This window comes from Peromyscus leucopus, chromosome 8a (genome assembly GCF_004664715.2).
Source record: "Peromyscus leucopus breed LL Stock chromosome 8a, UCI_PerLeu_2.1, whole genome shotgun sequence".
Taxonomy (NCBI): Eukaryota; Metazoa; Chordata; class Mammalia; order Rodentia; family Cricetidae; genus Peromyscus; species Peromyscus leucopus.
Window position 1 is genome coordinate 54,013,952 of NC_051085.1, and position 20,703 is coordinate 54,034,654.

A 20,703-nucleotide genomic window follows, 5' to 3' on the forward strand; every position below is an offset into this window, starting at 1 on the left:
CTTTAAAAAAAAAAAAAAAAACCTAAATAAATAAATAAATAAAAACCCAAACCTACTGTTATGAATTACACCACTCTTTAAAAGGTGTGGGAAAATATTTATATTCATCTAAATGGCTACCTTTTTTTCAGTGCTGGGAGTCAAACCCAGGGCTTCAAGCATGGGGTTACATCCCATGCCAGAAATTGCTCAAACAAGAATAACAACAACAAAAACTACAAACAATTTATCACTAAGCATAGAGCACTAGGTGGAAGGGTGGTCCAAAAGGAAGAAACGGACCTCGAAATGATGAAAATGTGAAGCTGAGGAGGAAGGAAGGATGAGGGGATGTCTGAGCTGGAGAGAATATGCCGCCCCCCAGGCCTGAGATAGGAAACCATTTATATACACACACTGTCCTTCCTCACTGAGACTTGGACCCTTCGCTGGGACTGAAGTTGTTCTAAAGGCCCGACAGGACAGAGGTCACCCAAAGATGAGGCTGAGTCCCACACGCTCACCTCCCCCTGTCCTTGGGGCAATCTCGGGGCCGATTCACGCAGCTGGCACCTTTTCCTCCATTCCGTAAGTCGAGAGAGAAGGCTCTTAAAAGAAAACAAAAGAGGTCTCCTTGCAAATGTCCTCCAGTGGGCCCTTTTCATGAAGCCCGGAGCCATGCCCTGGTCCCTCCATCACCTCATGACAGCCCTGTCTTCAGTGCAGGACTTCAGGCTGGTGTCCACCCTCTGGGCACACCAGCCTCACTGGGCCAGAAGCCTTTGTGCCAGCTGCTCCCATTCTGAACAGGATACCTGTCACCTCACTCAATGAAAGCAGGTAAGTGAGATGATAGACCCACCCCACAGGCTGCAGGACAGCCATCAGGAAAGTCAGAAAGAAACTGGGATGCAGTGAGGGAGGGATGAGGAATGGTGGCCTTCTAATGCACACAGATTCACCTCACAGGTTCTTGGCCTTAGCAGTTTCCCCAGAAGTAAGTAAGTTGCATTGTTTTGTTAGGCATTCTCTCCCCCTCTCCCTCCCTCTCTCCCTCCCTCTCTCCCTCCCTCCTCTCTCTCTCTCTCTCTCATTCTCTTCTCCCTCCTCCTATCTATCTATCTATCTATCTATCTATCTATCTATCTATCTATCTATCTATCTATCTATCCGTCTGTCTGCCTGTCTATCTATCTATCTCCCTCTTTTCTGGAACATTTCATGGTAAACTATCTCAAGTGACAGGAAAATAAACTCCTCGGATTCTTTTTTTTTTTTTAAGTAGATCAAGAAGTATTTTTTTCTTATCATATTTCCTTTTTATTTATTCTTATTTAAAAATATTTTATCCCTTTTTAAAATTTTTATATATTTATTTTTCTATTATCAGCTTGATACAGTACAAATTCTTATCCTAATAGCAAAATGTTTCACTGTCATCACAAAGAATGAGGCAGAATTTGAAAATGTTGATGGAAGAAAACAACATGTCAGCAGAGCATGATACGGGAGCTCATAGAGAAGAACCAGCAGCTTAAAAGTGAACCTCAGCTAGAACAGAACCCAGGGGCACACCAGGAACATCGAGCCTTTTTAAGTACCAACCACAGATCCCCCTCTCATCCCTCCTCCTGCCCCCCCCCCCCCCCGCCTTTCCCCTCCTCGACGACCCACCCCCCCCATCCCCTCCTCCAAAAGGGTAAGTCCTCCCATGAGGGGACAGCAAAGCCTGGTACATTCAGGTGAGACAGGATCAAGCCCCTCCCCCTGGGGAAGTCTACAGAGACAACTGAACCAAGCTCATAGGAACTCAGGAACTTTAAACGGACAGCAGTGGCGGTGGAACCCGCATGGGACCGGACTAGACCCTCTGCAAACGTAGCTGGGTCTGTTTGAGGGGCCCCTGGCAGTGTGACCAGGATCTATCCCTGGTTCTTGAGCTAGCTTTCTGGATCCCATTACCTATGGCCAGGATTCTTTTATAAACAGAAAAATACTGCCAACCAGAGACTAAAACTCAACTATGAGATTAAGAGGAGAAATCCAGCATCACAGCTTCAGTTCACTTCATTACACCCGCCCCTCTGAGTTCAAGGGAAGCGGCCAATTACAGAGAAACATACAGGAAGAAAGCCGAGAGACGTCCTCAGAGTTTAAACTTTGACTCCAGAGTGCTCTCTGCACACGTGTGCGTACATCCACAGCACATGGGTGTCCCTAGGACCTTGCTCTAGAACCTCCAGCCAAGTGTTCCCATATGCTCAGCCCAGGGCTCCCATGCCATGAACAGCCATTCAGAGCCTTATTAAACACTAAGGACACAGACCTTGGGGACGGAAATGCATCCTTCCTTGTAAAGTTAGCTGGCAGTTGCTCTCAGCATAATACCTGGGACACCCAGTGAAGAGGAAAGGAGGTGTCAAAGTCATGCTTTTCTGCAAACTTCAAAGGTCGCCCCTCCCCCCTCTTTACATTTTACTGTCTGGGGAGCTGACTGGTCTGCAGCTGTCGGCAGGGACTGTGTCCCTGTGTCAAACCTGCCTCTTCCTGGGCCCATAAAACTACAGCAGGAAAGTGACTACAGGTGTGGAAGGAAGTGTCCCAGTGATGTCCCCAACACCTCTGGGAGCTGCTCAAGGCAGAGGGCCAGGCCAAGGGAGGCGGGGGAGGTGCTGCGCACACACACCACCTACCTATGTGCTGGGTTCAACCTCGTGCCACAGCTGGAATGAGGTGAAGGCTCTGCCCCCCACATCCCCACTCCCCAGCACAGAAAGCCCCGTGTGCTCCTCCCAGGAGAAGTCCTGTGCATGCAAGCTCTCTGAGCTAAAGACCACTGGAAGCAGAGCACCTCAGACGTTTCATGATCCAGGTGCAGGGATGCCGTGCAGAGCCAGCATGGGTACATAATGCTTGGAGAGCCAGCGAGAGCCATTGGGCCGGATTTGCATTCCTCACCCAAGAGAGATGAGCTGAGGGTAATGATACACATTAGTAATGCCAGCACTTGGGGGACTAAAAGGAAGAACTTGAGTTCCAACCTAGCCTGGACTACACAGTGAGAGAGACAGGGTAGGGTGTTAAAAATCAAATGTTCATGTTTCCCAAGACATCAGGATTTTTTGTGGGTTTTTTTTTTTTTTTGCCATTCACGTAAAAACATATTTTTTTCAATAAAGAGAAATTGGTAATTATGAAATACCCATGAGCCTGCTGATAGAAAGCCTGGGTGAATTCTTGATCACTATCTGTTACTTCTTTGTACCAATGTCTTGAAGCAAACGAGGTGGGGGAAACAGATTTATTTAAAGCAATCTTAAAGGGTTCACATTGGTTTTCTTAGGCAGGTCAAGAAATAAATGTGTTTACTTTTTGTATAAATTTTTAATTTTTTTGAGAATTTCACATGAATGCACCGTGTTTGTCTTATTTCCACCCTGCTCTCTCCCTGCTCTAACTTTTCTCTCCAGCTCTGTTGCCTGGTGGTCTCTTATTTTATGTTCACTATTGTTACACACACGCACACACAGCCTCCTGCGTGTGTTTTGTTTTGCTGTATGTACACGTGACAAACACACTTCTGTGTGGATGCTCCGGATCTGAGCTACGGCCCCGCCCCGTGCTTTATCCCACAGCAAGCGCTGTATCCAGTGAGCTGCTGCTGCCCAACCTTGACTGGCTGCTTCATTTCATCAGCCACATGACATTTTTTAATAAGAAGTAAGTCTGTTGGCCATTTCACCAAGGTTCCGATTCTTACCCAGACACTTCACATGGTCAGAACAAACACATTTTGGATCATCTGAATCCCACCCCACCCCCAACACACACACCTGCTCTGTAGACCAGGCTGGCCTCAAATTCAGAGATCTGCCTGTCTCTGCCTCCTGGGTGCTGGGACTAAAGGTGTGTGCCAGCATGCCTGGTGGATCACCTGAATTCTCAGGGTTCATGGTTTCTAACTCTAGGGAGCCACAAAGCTATTTTCCCTTGGGGACAGGCTATTTTTCAGCAAAAACTAATGACATGTCCGTCTGACACTAAAACCATAGTCACAGCTTATTCATTGCAACTACATGGCTTAAGCAAAATTTCAAATTACATCATTACCTTCCAGGAGCCACCTGTTCCTGCTGAGAAGCCTATACTCCAGCCTTTCATCATTTGGGGACAATTGGCCATTGGAATTTTGAGAATTTTTCCTTTATACATATTACTGTTGTGGAATATTATTTTTAAGGTGTGTTACATGTGTCTATACTGTGGGACATTTGTTTAATGAGGCAGAGATGTGTTGCTTTCTTTTATGTTGCATTTGTTTAACTCTGTGAAGCTGTGTTACTGTGCCTGTCTGAAACACCTGATGGTCTAATAAAGAGCTGAACGGCCAATAGCGAGGCAGAAGAAAGGACAGGCGGGGCTGGCAGGCAGAGAGAATAAATAGAAGAAAAAATCTGGGAGAAAGAGAAGAAAGAGCAAGAGAACAAGGAGAGGAAGATGCTGGGGCCAGCCACTCAGCCACACAGCCAGCCACAGAGTAAGAGTGAAAGGAAGATTACAGAAGTAAGAAAAGGAATAAGCCCAGAGGCAAAAGGTAGACAGGATAATTTAAGAAGAGCTGGCAAGAACAAGCCAAGCTAAGGCCAGGCATTCATAAGAAAGAATATGCCTCCATGTGTGATTTATTTAGGAGCTGAGGGGGTGGGCAAAAGAGCAAAAACAAACAACATTTTAGATTAGCTTGAAGAGCATTGGGAGTGAGTGTAAAGTCACACATTTTTGTGAAATTAAGGAAAAGTTATCGGCCTCTATTTATGCAAAAGCAGAGAATCTAAAAGGAAAGAAAACCAAACACAAAGGAACTTATTTGAGGCACTTCCTGGTGTTTTCCAATATATTTATTTATTTTATGTATGAGTGCTCTATCTGCATGGACACCTTTAGGCCAGAAGAGGGCATTGGACCCACTGTAGGTAGTTGTGAGCCACCATATGGTGGCTGGGAATTGAATTCAGGAAGAGCAGCCAGTGCTCTTAACTGCTGAGCCATCTCTCCAGTTCATATCTTCCTGGTTTTATTGATCATGTAGTCACTGAATACAAACATAACAAAAACATAGTTCCCTGACACCAAATGAAGTGTGATCCTGGCTGAAAACAGAACACTAGCACTAAAAGCCATAGTCCCATTTGGCTTCTGTCTTTGGAGGTCATTAGTGCCATTTGTACTATGAAAGACTATGGCACATCTCAGAGTTCTGGGATCCAACAGGGACCAGCATGGAGGTGCACAATGTAATAGACCTGAGGGTCTGAGTCTGGGCATTTTGTCTACTACAATTAGGTGATTGCCTGTAAAACCCCAAGTGCAGCTGTGAGGGATGGAGAGCAGACAGCTGGTTCCAAATCTGAGTGACTGTGAGCAGATCTTAAAGCGACAACTGCCCCACGTCCCCACAAAGCTGGTGTTTCCTGTCCCTTGGCACAGACCTGACTGGAACAAATCTCTGCAGCCGCGGTGGGTTCTGTTGAGTTGCAAGGTTTGGAAAGAGATGTGCTTTCAGACACAGGGACTGTTTGTTTGTGACATTGCTGGATGGACTTGAGGGCCGAGGGGGCTACTAACTGCCTCTTGGTTCTATGAATTTGGGGGAAAAAATATTCAGAAACATGAGTGGAACTCTTTTTCTTTAAATGGTGCTGGGGATTGAAACCAGGGCTTCACATATTCTGGGTGAGAGTTCAGCCACATCCGTGGGGTCCGAGGTCATCTCACTTACACTGCCTGGGTAAGCTAGGGCCAGGGCATCTGACCAGCCAGGCTTACATTCTTACATTACAGGCTTACATTACACCAACTGCACCAGGCTGGGAAGCTGAAATGTCAGATCATGGCTTTTTTTTAACTCAGTAAGACCAGCGTTCTCTACCCTACTCACATACTAAAGGAGGAAACCAGGCATTGACCACAGGGAATCCTCCTTTAAATATACGCCACAAGTACAGAAGCAGCTGTGGCATTATCTGAGCCGGATTTATTCCAACTAACAACAACATGGGGGAGAGGGCTCCCCAAAAATCCTTTCTTGCCTTTGTTTTCATTTTTTAATTCCCAATCCCAACCAAAAGCAGTTTTAAATGTAGCATGCTTTCTTTTAAGTCTAAATAAGAACTGCTAAAGGAAGCACTCTGTGAACCCTTTCTATAACTCGGTGTGTTTAGTTAAACAAAGTAGCCTTGTTGAAGCTGAGACCCTCAACAGGCCAGTGAGCTCCCAAGTCAGAAAGAAGGAAACTGAAATACAGAGAAGTCGGGTCTGCCCAAGGTCTGCGAGAAATAACCGGAAGAACGGGGTCATGGGGCAGAGCGGCGGGTTTGTCCTTGCTTGAATTCCCGTTCCTCTTCACTTCCCGGCGTAGACACTGTGGGTTTAAGTGCTTATGACCCGTGCTTGGTGGAAGTCAGTTTTAAGTCACTGTCGTCACAGCAAAGGAGGAAATGTCCCCAGTGAAGATCAGAAGTGCTCAGGCACCTCAGGCCACTTTGCTCCACTGTCAGGCTCTGTGAGGGACACTGGACGTTTGAAGAAAACGTAAGCCAGCATGTCCTAAGTCCCATCTGAGCTCACCATGAGTGGATGTGGCTGGGTGGGAGGAGCTTACCAAGGCCAGGGGAAGGTAAAGCCAATGACGATGGCCTTGGTCACCCCACTTCTCAATGACTGTCCCCGAGACGCGCATAACAGTGGACCAATACGAGGAATCTTCTGGCCTGGAGACGTTTAAGTCTATATCTGATGATAACGGGCTGAGGATGAAACGTCACGTGGGCAGAAAGGAGGACACTGCATGCACAGGCAACAAGAGATGGGAAAGAACTGGAAAAGCCAGCCTGGACGCTGAGGGATGGGGGTCAGGGGTCAGGAGCATGGATGCTCCATGGTAGGAGTCCAGGCGTGAGCCCCAGCCAAGCAGTGTGTTTGGACTCTGCTCTGAGCTACTCCAGGGTGAGGCAGTAAAAAACCCATGTGAAACCAAGGGGCACACACCAGCACAGAGACCAGAAATCCTTGAGGGGAGACAGAGTCCTTTGACTGGAGCCACTGGGAGGTTTGCAGAGGTACTAAAGTATGGATATAACCAGAGGGGATCTGCAGGGGTGGAGGAGGGGGCAATGGCAGGCAGAGAGCAGGGGGCAAGAGATGGCTGCTCTACCAGGGGACAGAAGACCCTGCCCGCATGCTGAGCTTGTCTGTGTCCTTACATTATGAATTTATCTTATGCACACATGCAGACATGGTATGTATGTGCAATTTATCTTATGCAGACATGTCAACATGGTGTGTGTGTGTGTGTGTGTGTGTGTGTGAAATTTATCTTATGCAGACATGGCATATATGTGAAATGAAAGTTTCTTAAAATCTCTCCAGTCTTTCTGGCAATGTATCAAATGCTGAATACCAGGCCCTTTCCTACACACTGGTAATACAGTAATAAAAAGAAAAATGAAGAAAATGTAATAAAATATAAATTATGTTAGATAGCAGTAAGTGCTAAAAAGGAAACTAAATAGCAGATGGACTTCCATCCCCCTAAATCAAACAGCACTGGCCTCACAGCCAAGACCTGAAGGGAAGGAGTTGCCGGCAGGGACACATAGGTAGGATTTCCAGACAAAGAACCTGCATGTGCCAAGGTCCAGGGTGGGAGTTTGTCAGGATGAATGAGGGACAGCAAGAGACCAGGTGGCTGGCCAGAGAGAGCAAGGAGGAGACAGCCAACGGGAGTGGCGCACAAGGCTTGCAGACTGGGAGGTGAGACCTCGGGGGGACAGCCAGCAGGAAGGGATACAGTGCTGGCACAGGAAAGGCATGGTGAAGGGGCCTCACTTGACGTGACACTAGGCATGCTCATACTCTCGGTTCATCTCATGCCACAGGGGAGTCCACTCAGCTCCACTTCTTACAAAGGGCTTGTGCTGATGTTCTGCAGGACACGGACACACACACACACACACACACACACACACACACACACACACACACACTGTGAAGGGTCTCCCCCAGACAGTGAGATCCCAGCCTGTGTCATACTCTACCTCCTCTCTCCTGCCTCCCAGGCTGGTCTTAGGCAACAGTATGCTCTGCTGCATGACCCGGGACCCCAGCTCTACTCACATACAACAGAGGGTGTGCCTCCAGCTCTCTGTGAGAGACAGGGAACAGAGTCTCCTGTCAGCACCTAGCCTCCGCCCTGAGGAGTCAAGGAGGAAGACTGAACAGAGAGGCCTCTGTTGGCAAAACGGCATCACCTTGAAGCTGAGAGTAAGACACATTGTGGCGTTTACAAGCCAAGGCAAATGTTCAAAGAGGCCTCAGGCATGGAGAACAGATGGTGGGGGGGCCGGGGTGGGGAGGCGGGAGTATGCCCTGCCCCACCCACAAGCTGCAGATTTAAGTGTTTACAGGCTGTTTATGGTCTGAATGCCCACAGCTCCACCCCTCTAAGCTCTGAGACAAGAGAAACCGTCTTCAAGGGTCATCCACACGCTTGGAAAGCATGCTCTCATCTCCTTCAGGAAAGTGCTTTTTCTCTGAGCGAGTGAGCGACCCCTTCCTTGGGAAGGTGGGTCAGACTTTCTCCACTTTCAGTGGGCGGTGAAAGACAAGCGTCCTGGCTGGGGGGCTGTAGACAGCAGGGCAGAGACCGAAGAGGAGCAACCATTGCATGCTCTTCCCTGGCTCCAGCCACCAGTCCCAGGAAGGGCTGATTGGAAAGCAGGATGAGTCCACAAGTCCTTTCAAATCCAATCACTGGAGTCCCAGGGGATGTTTAGACATCCTGTCTGTCAGGAACACCTTTGCTCAACTGTCATCCTAACCACTTTCTCCGTACTTAGTGAAGGTGCTGGTACTCAGTACTCACCCCAGAAGGATGCTTATGGGAAAGGGAAAAGAAAATAGAAACGCCAAGTTCCTGCTACCAGTCAGCTCCGAAGACAACAGAAGAGAGACACATTTCTGTGAAATTTTCGCATTAGCTGTTACCCTGGTCCCTTTAGGTACTTCAGATCCCGTCTAAACACATCACGTTTCAGCATGGGGATGCTTGTTTGTTTGGTTTGGGTTTTTGTTGTTGTTTTATGTTTTTTGTTGTTGTTGTTTTGTTTGTTTTTTCCAGACAGGGTTTCACAGTGTAGCCCTGGCTGTCCCAGAACTCACTTTGTAGACCAGGCTAGGCAAGAACTCAGAGAGCTCTGCCTGCCTCTGCCTCCCAAGTGCTGGGATCAAAGGCGTGCACCACCACTGCCCGGCACACAGATGCTTTAAAACTATCAAAACATTAGTCCCTTGACAAGTTAGCTCATCTGCCTACTCCTCACGGTCTATTTTAAAGCCAAATCAATGAGGAATTTTGTTTTGGGGTTGGTTAGTTTTTGGTTTTTGAGATGAGGTTTTTAGATTGTCCAGACTGACCTCAAATTCATTACGTAGCTAAGGATGACCCTGAATCCTCAGTCCTCTTGTCCTCTTGCCTACCCCCCAGTGCTGGGATTACAGGCATACAGCACCACGTCTCTTTTAAATGAGTGTGTACCGTGTGTGTCTGTGTGTGTGTGTGTGTGTGTGTGTGTGTGTGTGTGTGTGTGTGTTGCAGGCAGTTCTATCTCTGCCTACCAGAGTGCTGGGATTGCAGAGTGTGCTATCAAATCTTGCTTTGTATGTGAGTTCCAGTGATTGATCTTTGATCAACAGGGTTGCAAGGCCAGCATTTTTTGACCACTGAGCAATTTCCCGGGCTCCAAATGAGAGATTTTTAATGAATGGATGCATTGATAGATAGATGAGTAGATGGGCAAGGTGATGGACAGACAGGTAAATGGATAGTGGATGAGTGGATGATGAAGAGGTGTACAGATGGCTAGGAACATGGATGGACAGACAGAGAGATGAGTAGAAGTATGGACAATGAGCTTATGAATACACGGTGAGTCAGAGGGTGGATGGTTATGAGGGTGGGTAAATGTATGAATGGATAGGAGAGTGATATTTAGTTAAGGTTAGAAGTAAGCATTTGGCCGGATGGTGGTGGCGCACGCCTTTAATCCCAGCACTCAGGAGGCAGAGGCAAGTGGATACCTATGAGTTTGAGGCCAGCCTGGTCTACAGAGTGAGTTCCAAGACAGACACCAAAGCTGCACAGAGAAACACTGTCTCAAACCCCCCCCCCAAAAAAAAAAAAAAGATCAAATGCTTACTTAGTCTTCTTAACTAGACACACAGCCTCTTCCAGAGCACAGCTGCTTAAACAGTGGGTCATGACCTCATACAAAATAAAGTAATTAAATGTTGCAACATAAAAGGTTTCTGAATATTTCCCCACCATCATTTCTTAGCGGATAACTATCAATCTAGTGCATCTTTGGACTGTATTGTGTTCAGAATGTTTGGTTTTAAACACTGCTAGCTGAGCTGCTGATTTGAATTAGACTTTTTCAAACTATTATTGAGTAAATTTTGGCTTGTATTAGAACACAATCTCCAAAACTTTTGAAAATGGCTGCAAACATACTTCTCCTATTATTGTTATGATGTAGCTATGCTTAGGAGGGCTGTAAACATATTTCTGCTATCATTATGTGTATGTGCTTAGTGAGTTCTCAGCATCGAAGATGCACTCTGCTAGCATTATTATGTACATATGCTTAGAGAAGTTTTCAGCTGGAGGTTATAAAATCTAAATATCGATCCACTCTGCTAAACGCTGAGTATGCTCTGTGTCCTGAAGGATCCAATATTCAACAAAGATGTGACTCTTTATGTAAAACAAATAAGCATATCAGCCCTTGAGCATGCAAATTTGCCTTTGTCTTTAATAAACGGTGACATTTATGTGTAACAAAGAATTGTCTTAACATAAATGTCTTTATGATTTACTGTTCATAAGTGATTTGTATAACTGCTTTAAGGGCGTACATAAAAGGTCTTGAGCAAAAGAGGGTCACAAGGGGGCATTTTGTTGTTGTTGTTGTTGTGTGTGTGTGTGTGTGTGTGGTGTGTGTGTGTGTGTGTGTGTGTGTGTTTGATTCCTGGCCCTCACAGGCACATGTGTACACACACACACACACACACACACACACACACACAGCAAAATCAAAGCCAACCAAGTCCCCCAGCCCCTTCTCTCCACGGAGTGACTTTTTCAAGCCCCCCACTTCCTGTTCAGTCTCTGCCCTCCTCCTTGCCCTGTTTTCTCGCCCCCTTGTTCCCCTCTCTCCTCTACCCAGCTCCTGTGCAGAACGCCCTGTTGGGTGCCAGTTCTAAACTACACACCCACTCGGGAAAAGACAAGGGCACGACAGAACACAGGCCTGCAGAGACACCCGGGTCATCTGAGAACCCTCAAAGCACTGAAACTGGCCATGCACATTGCTCGGGTACTCGGACCTCACCGGATTATTAACAGGGGGGTTTAGGGATAAGAAACATCTGCGATGTGGGGGATGGGACCTCTGTCTGATTTGGAAGCACATCACGGTTCTTCTAGTAACCAATTTAGGGGCCCTGCTCAGGCCACGTGCCTGCAGGCTGAGTGGCTGTGGTGTGACGGCCCGTCAGATCTACCTGTTGGAAGTAACCCCCTCCTGCAGTAGCTGTGGAAGGTGGGCCTTAGCAACAGGTCGCGGGCCACAAGGCTCTGCCCTCCACCAGAGCGGCCCCTGATAGAAAGATTAGTCTGTGCTCACAAGTGCCCCACCCACCCCTCCCTCTCCTAATCTCTTCTTTCACCTTCCTCCAGGGAATGATGCATCAAGGGCCTCCCTAGCTGCAGGCCCTACCAGCGTTCAGAAGGGTGAGACCTGGGCCTCAGACATGCCCTTACTGAAGCACAAAGTGGGCCGACGGTGAGCGACCTCACACACACAGGCCTAAGTCCCCCTCGGCTTTCCACACTAGAACACCAGGGCCTTCAGCGTTTCCCCTTGGGGCCACAGGCTCTCCCTCACGCCGCCGCCGCCGCCGCCGCCGCCGCCACCGCCGCCCTATGAACCCACAGACTGAGCTTCAGCACAACAAAGCAACCTGGTCTCCAGTGAATGTGGGGCGGGCGGGCGGGGGTGGGGTGGTGTATTTGGTTATTTGAGGATGGTGATGGTGGTATTTGTTCAGTCCAGAGCATTTGGTGAGCGAAGGTGAGGGCCTGGTTCCAGGGCCAGTGCTGCAGATCCAGACTACCAGCATTCCTGAGTCTTTCCCACAGCTGGCTGTGGTAGGGCACCCCCACAGTCCCAGCTACTCAGGAGGCTGAGGCAAAGAGGTCAGTCTGAAAGAGACTGTTCGGTGAGACCTTTGTCTCAACACCCAAAGCCACAACAAATGGCTAATTCCCAAGTGGTTCCCATTATCCCCAGGTTCCAGGATGGGGCAAATCCACACCAGTGAACCAACCATCTCAGGTGTAGGTGTTCTGCCATCATGTGCGTCTACTGCAAGGACAGGGAAGTGTGACAGGAAAAGCCTGTGAGGTTCCACACAGGGCTGGAGAACCACAGACGCCTGAACACTTGAACTGAACTGGTGCCCAGCACCTGGTTCTCAAACTGTGTCCACACTAGAAGTCCCTGGAGGATTGGGCCGAGCCCAGAGTTTCAGGAAGTAGAAAAGGCCTGGACATTTACATTCTCACATATCCCAAGGTCATTAATCCAGGATCACTGAGCCGTATATCTAGCGTGTGGTATGGGATTGGTGGGTTTTAGGGCTACTGCCCCGTCTGTGTAAACAGTAACCTGCCATTCCATGTTCCCGGGAGAGAGTCACCTGCTCCAGGACAGGTATGTGGAGAAGACTCCCAGGAGCTGACCTGCATTTGACCATCAGCAACACCGATACGGGCTTCAGTTTGCGGCAAAATTACCAGCTTGCTTCTCTCACACCATCAGACTGACTCCTAAACAGGCAAAGGGTAACTTCCATCCTTGGATGCACATTGTTTGAAAGCTAAACGATCCCAGAGAGGTGGCAGGGATCATCCCCTGAACAACAGAAGCGCCCTCCCAAGGGGACTTAGCCAGTGAGCCAGCATTTGGCTTTGGAGCGGGCAATTCCCGCAGCGGATGCGGGAGACAGATGGGCTGATGTCAGGCCTCCCTAGACAGCACCACTGGCATCTTGCCTGCATCTCTGGGGGGTGAGAGGAGACACGGCCATCCCCAGGGGACAAAGCATATGATATCACCGGTACCACGGGAAGCCGAATTCAGAAGATTCCTGGCTTAGTGGTTACGCCTCCTTCAGCACCAACTTCATGGCACACCAGCCTGAAGCTGCATCTCATGCCAAGTGGTTAGACCACCAACCCGTGAGCCCGCGCACACAGAAGCCCTGAAAGCATACGGCACGTGCGGATCCGAGTCAGGCTGGAGCGGCCCTTGTCTTGCCCTCTCTTTCTCCAGACCCTCCTCCACAGCTGCCGGGGTCTACCCTGGATGGTCCTGCCTGTTGACAAGATGCCAGGGCCATTACCTTAAATTCATTTTGAATTCAATTTCAGTGGTACCTCTTCCCCTTTTCATGTTTAAAAGAGCCTCAACTCAATTTCAGTTTTATTTTTTTCTCACCTTGCTGTGAACCATCTCCTCCTCCCGGCAGCTCCTGAGTCATCACCAGGAGCCCAGATGTGTGTGTGTGTGTGTGTGTGTGCCTTGCTCCTTCAGACCAAACAGGGGCTTGGCCTCCCCTGGGCCAGGCCAGATTAAAGGCAGGGGGCTTTCTCACAGTTTGGTGTGAGCTGCATCAGCCTCTGTATTGAAACTAATTTCAAATTCACCTGACTTTCCTCAGCGGGGAAGTGAAGGGTAACACAGCAAAGGCAATTAAAGGAAGACATCCAGAGTTTGAAGCCACTGTCTGATTTACTCATGAATTTTGACAATGGAGGCTGGAGAGATGGCTCAGCGGCTAAGAGGACCAGAGTCCAGCTCCAGTTCATTGGGACTCCAGCTCCAGGGGATCTGGCATCCTCTCCTGGCCTCCTTGGGCACCCACATGCATAAACGCACATACAAACACATACACACAAAATAATAAAATGTATCCTTAAAAATAAATGAAATATTGGAATCCATAAACTCATAGTTGTTCATGAGACATTTCCTGCACACACCGTCCTACAAATCTTGTTATCCCCAGTTTAAAGGAGATGGTTAGAGGTAGGGTGGGTTTGGATCCAGGGCTAATCCTGTACCCAGTGGTTACTTGATAACGTGTGTGCCCAACTTCTCCCACGATCCTTTTCCTCACCTCTAAAGTGGGTCTGCTAATAGTTTTAGGTACAGCATTGCCCAGGCTGAGGGAGCAGATTAGCCGAGAGGGTGTTGAGGGCACATCCAGTGCTGTTGACAGTCACCTGCCAGGCCTACATCTCACTGCCTTCCATGAGGACCAGGTGTCCGCATGCCAAACACTCACCCAGGACGCTGTTTACTTTTAGTTCATTCTCCAGCGTCTTTTCCCACGGCCCTTTAATTATTACAGAGGGTCCTTTAAATCATCTCAATTTAAATATGGAGGTTGTAATAATATTAACATCCCACAGAGAGCTACTGAGTTAAAGTTGGGTCTGATGTGTCCCAACACTCAGATAGCTCAGACAGGAGGATCAAGAGATAGAGGATGCCAGGGTTGGGTATAGTTCCCAGAATCCAAGAATTTGGAGGCTCAGAAATGTCTGTATATCCATTTCCAGAGGATCTCACACCATCTTCTGCCCTCAATAGGCACTGTATGTACCTGGTGTTCATACCTGCAGGCAAAACGCTCATTTAAAAAAAATCTCAAGGTCAGGGGGCTGGAGAGATGGCTCAGAGGTTAAGAGCCCTGGCTGTTCTTCCAGAGGACCTGGGTTCAGTTCCCTGCAGCCCACACAGCAGTTTACAACTGTCTGTATTTCCAGGGGATCGGACACCCTCACACAGACATGCAGCCAGGCAAAAAAACCAATGCATATAAAATAAAAAATATTTTTTAAAGATTTTAAGGGGGTGGGAGAGGTGGCTTGGTGGTTAAGAGCACTGGTGCTCTTCCCGAGGACCTGAGTTCAATTCCCAGCAACCACAAGGTGGCTCACAACCATCTATAGTGGGATCTGATGCCCTCTTCTGGCATAAAGTTGTACATGCAAATAGAGCACTCACACATAAGAAAATAATAATAATAAAATCTCATGGCTGGAGAGATGGCTTAGAGATTAAGAATTAAGAGATTCCCTCTTACACCTGTCAGAATGGCTAAGATCAAAAACACTGATGACAGCTTATGTTAGAGAGGATGTGGAGTAAGGGGAACACTCCTCCACTGCTGGTGGGAGTGCAAACTTGTACAGCCCCTTTGGAAATTAATATGGTGGTTTCTTAGAAAATTGGGAATCGATCTACCTCAAATTCTAGCTATACCATTCTTGGGCATATACCGAAAGGGATGCTCAAGCATACTACAAGGACACTTGCTTAACTATGTTCATAGCAGCATTATTCACAATAGTCAAAACCTGGAAACAACCTAGATGCCCCACAGCTGAAGAATGGATAAAAAAAAAGTGTAGTATATTTACACAATGGAGTATTACTCAGCTGTTAAAAAAAAATAGAATCACGAAATTTGAAGGCAAATAGATGTAACTAGAAAAAAATCATCCTGAGTGAGATAACTCAGACCCAGAAAGACAAACATGGTATGTACTCACTTATAAGTAGATATTAGATGTAAAATAAAGGATAACCATGCTACAATCCACAGACCCAGAGAGGCTAGGTAACAAGGAGGGCTCAAGGTGGGGATGCTTGGATCTCCCTGAGAAGAGGAAATAGAATAGATTTCATGGGTGGACTGGGGCGAGTGGGAATGGAAACATAAGGGATCAGGTTGAGGGGTGGGATGGAGGGGGAGAGTACTGACTGGAAAGGGGGCACATTTCGGGGTGAGGTAGAAACCTGGTGCAAGGGAGACTCCCAGGAATCTACAAGGATGACCCCAGCTAAGACTCCAAGCAATAGTGGATATGTAGCCTGAACTGGCCCTCTCCTGTGACCAGGCAAGACTTCGGTGGAGGGAGTGGAAAACCAACACAGCCACATAACCTTTGACCTACAGTCTGTCCTACCTGTGGGATGTACGGGGGTAAGGGTGGCACAGAGATTGAGGGAGTGGCCAGCCAAAGACTGTTCCAGCCGGAGACCCAGGCCAAGAGAGTGAGCCCACCCCTGACGCTGCCCAGAGCACCAGGACCCAGAGGCTGGATGACTCAGAGACCTAGGATAGAACTAAACATGACTGGAGTGTGGGGGGGGAGTCAATGTAATGATGCCTAACTATATTCTGCTGTACTCATAGACTGGTGACTACCCCAACTGTCATCAGAGAGGCTTCATCCAGTAACTGATGGAAACAGATGCAGAGACCCACAGCCAAACATTAAGCCAAACTCAGGTAATTCTGCTGAAGAGAGGGAGGAAGGATTGTAGATGCCAGAGGGGTCAAGGACATCACAGAAAACCAACAGAATCAACTAACCTGATCTCGTAGGAGCTCACAGAGTCTGAACTGACAACCAGGGAGCCTACGTGGAACTGACCTAGGCGCTCTACATCTACGGGACAGTGTGTAGCTAGCCTACTTCCAGTACTCCTTACAGTGGGAGCAGGGGCTGTCCCTAACACTTTGGCTGGCTTTTGGGACCCTATTCCTCACACTGGATCGCCTTGCCCAGCCTTAGTACAAGGGGAGGTGCTTAGTCTTACTGCAACTTGATATGCCATGTTCTGTCGATATCCATGGGAGGCCTGCCCCTTTCTGAACAGAAACAGAGTAGATAGGGGCTATAAACTTAATTAATTAATTAATTAATTAATAAAAAAAACAACTCTAGCTGCTCCCCCAGTGAACATGAGATTTGATTCCCAGCATTCACATGACAGCTAACAAACATATCTAATTTCAGTTCCAGGGGATCCAACACATCATCTGGCCTTTGTGAGCACCAGGTATACATGCAGGCAAAACACTCACACGTGTGAAATTCTTTAAAAAATCTAAAAAACTGACTAATGAGTATATAGCATTTAAAAAACATGTCTTATCAATGAAGCTTCCCTTTGCAGCAGATGAAGACCATTACAGAAATCCACAAGTGGTCAACATAACAACTGATCAGCCCTAGTTGAGACATCTACATCAACACAACTCCTACACCCAAGGTTCAGGGACCATCACATGAGAGTGTGTGGACAGATTGTAAGACAGGGGCCTAGAACGTCTGCTGCAAGAGTGTGTCTTCTATGTACAACAGGGAAGCTGCACCCGTGACCTAAACAAGTCCCAAACAATGACACCGCCCGCTGACGTGGTACCATGAATGGAGGGGGCTCACCAGGCCCCACCCCCTAGAGCTATCGGTAACTAATAGTTGCTGAGAGAGGGTGGTAGGTCACTTGTCTTCCACATCATATGTTCACTTTTCTAGTTGCTACTGTTCTACTAAGTTATGACACATTGTGAGATACCTGAAGCATTGTGACCCTTCCTGGGTCATATTGGTCATATTGACCCATATTCGTGGGTCAGCTCAATATCACTCACATTGATTGGAACTTTACTTCCCTGACATCTTCCCATGGATCCTCTTTCTGGTCTCTGAAGCTACCCAGGATTAAGAAGGAACTGTGAAATGCATATATTGGAATATTGTCTTAGCTCAGGTTGCTGTCACAGAATACCATAGGCTGGGTTGTTTAAATAGCAGGAATCTATTTTCTCATGGCTCAAAAGGTGGACCTAAGAGACCATGGAGCCAGCACAGCAGGTCCTAGAGATGGAGACAGACACCTCCCCAATTATGTGCTCACATGTAGAAGGAGGGAGAGCAATCCCCCCAAGACTCCTTTTTATGAGGACATTCATCCTGACCTTACAACCTCACCTAAACCCAGTCACCTCCCCGACACCTACCTGACCCCCATCGTGCTGAGATTTCTACAAAGATGATAAAGATGGTGATTGTCTCCAACAGCTGCCTGTTTCTACCACTATTTCAGAAAACCACCTTTCCTGGACTGTGTGTGTGACCTATTTTGTTTCAAAATTGCTAGACGGATCCGGAGTCTTCAGTCAAGGGCCCTCTGTCCTCTCCAGCGAATGCGGTTGGTAAGTAAATTAAACCGTTGACTGTAAATCAAACTCTCAGCCAAGTTCAACCATCTGACAGCTGCCTCCCCCCAAATATGGTGCGTAGTGAGCTGAAAACGAGACGCTCCTTGCACCTGTGTGTGAGGCAGTCTTCATGAGAGCATGGCTCAGCACTGCCTACAGGCTGGACCCAGTGGAAGGAATGTGTCTAAGTATGTTGGCTCCCACTTGGGCTGAAATAGCCTTTCCAGCAGAGAAGTTCAAAGCACAGCACATTAAGTTAATAAGACTTTGTGAGCTGAGTGTAGTGGCACACATCTACAGTCCCAGCATTTGGGTGCCTGGGACAGGAGGATTGCAAGTTTGAGGTCAACCTAGGCTATGTAGCAAGCCTCTAATCTCAAAAAGGGAAAAAAAAAAAAAAAAAAAAAAGGTGATACAACTATCTGTGGTGGAAGAAAATGTTCTCAGCAGCATTCAGTCTTCAAGCTGAGCAGTCGGTACCTGAACCTTCTGTGTGGGCCCCTCTTATGAGGTCCTTTTAAATGGACACTGTCATACCTCTCTAGAGAAAGAAGTGACTCAGAGAGCTTGAAGTCCTGCCCAAGCCACCGGTTAGGGAGCAAGGTCAAAAGTCAAACTCAGATGTCCTTCCCCAGGACTGGATTTCTCCATCACCATGATAGTGTATAAATTAAAATCCACCAAGTAAAACTGAAATACCATTGGCCCAACATGCACAGTCCATGCTCACTCCCGAGATCCTTTGGTCTTTAATATCCAAACTTCCTCCCTCTGCCTGGATGGAGAGGCTCCTTAGCATGGAATCCCTTAGCTGGAGGGGGTGGAGATACACAGAACAGCAGGGTCGAGTGGAGGACCAGAAGCTTGTGGTGGATCAGCTCACCAGCCTCACGTCCTGCCCTAGAGCTCAGAACTGGACAGAGGCAGAACCAAGTCTCACTAATGCAATGGCTGAATCCAGCTCAGCTGAGCAGCCTGCACGCCATGGAACAGCTCTTCCTCATCAGAAACACAGACCCTGTGGGATCACGAAAAGCCTACTTTCTTTTTTCTTGAAGATGTGCATACGTAGGATTTGGGGATTTAGCTCAGTGGTAGAGTGCTTGCCTAGCAAGCGCAAGGCTCTGGGTTCGGTCCTCAGCTCAAAAAAAAAAAGAAAAAGATTTGCACGCCTGTGTGTACATGCTCGTGTGTGCGTGTGTGTGCGTGTGTGTGTGTGTGTGTGTGTGTGTGTGTGTGTGTGTGTGTGTGTGTGTGTGTGCCCACTGAGGCCAGAAGGTTTCAGATCCCCTGGAGTGGGAGTTAGGGGCAGATGTGAGCTGCCTGGTGTGGGTGCTGGGAACTGAACTAATGGCCTCAGGAAGAGCAGCAAGTTCTCTTAGTCACTAAGTGCTCCTCCATCCCCAGCAAGCATAGTCTGAGAGGAAGGCTTCCTGAATTGATTGTACCATGATTTTATAGGATAAAAAAAAAAAAAATGAATACTTTTCTTTCTCAATGAACAACTAACAGCTTGCAGTTGTTGAAGTCTGAATATGGAATGCTCCCCATAGTCTCGTGTCTTAGGTACTCATTCCCTGGTGGGTGACATCGTTGGGGAGGCCGTGGATCATTTGAGAAAGTGATGTCTAACTGTTGGAAGTATGGTCCCCCAGGGATGGGCCTCTGTGGGTTTCCCTGGGTCCAGCTGACTTTGGCTTCCTGTTCTGCCATGATAGGAGCCATCTGACCACATGCTCCACAGTCATGAGCACCACGCCTCCCCACCCCCCTCCCACCCACCACACACACACACACACACACACACACACACACACCCGCCATGGAGACTGAGAGTCACAATAAACGTGTCCTCTGTTCCACTGTGTTTGTGGTTTTGGTAAGAGGTAACTCAGTTATCTTGCTAACCCTCTTCCCCAACTTGTTTCAGTCCCATGGTTCTTCTCCTGAGATGCACCAGGAGTGCAGGAATGAAGAAAGCTTTTCAGCTGTACATTCTTCAATGAAATTAGATAGGTGGTGTAAAAATACTACTTTTCATGCAATAAGAATTTTAAAATTTGTCAGGCGGTAGTGGCGCACGCCTTTAATCCTAGCACTCGGGAGGCAGAGGCAGGCAGATCTCTGTGAGTTCGAGGCCAGCCTGGTCTACAGAGTGAGTTCCAGGAAAGGTGCAAAACTACACAGAGAAACCCTGTCTGAAAGAAAGAAAGAGAGAGAGAGAGGGAGAGAGAGAGAGAGAGAGAGAGAGAGAGAGAGAGAGAGAGAGAGAGAGAGAGAGAAAGAAAGAAAGAAAGAAAGAAAGAAAGAAAGAAAGAAAGAAAGAAAGAAAGAAAGAAAGAGAGAAAAGAATTTTAAAATGCATGCCACACCAACTACTTGCTTAAATGGCTATTTTACTGCTAAATAACAACAACAAAAAATCTGGAAATGTGGTAGACAAGAAACATTTTCAATAGAAAAAATTAACCCCCCCAAAAAAACACTACATTGGAAGATGCATTTTTCATCCCCAAAGGA

General features: G+C 47.6%; 1 protein-coding gene across 1 annotated transcript in view; it reads right to left on the reverse strand.

Moving 5' to 3' along the window:
- The window catches only part of LOC114691388, a 60,738-nt gene that overhangs the window by 10,526 nt on the left and 29,509 nt on the right, over window positions 1–20,703 (reverse strand). Inside the window, exon 7 of the mRNA XM_037200375.1 lies at window positions 504–587. Coding sequence (XP_037056270.1) covers window positions 504–587 — 84 coding nt within the window. The remainder of the gene's footprint in view (window positions 1–503; window positions 588–20,703) is intronic.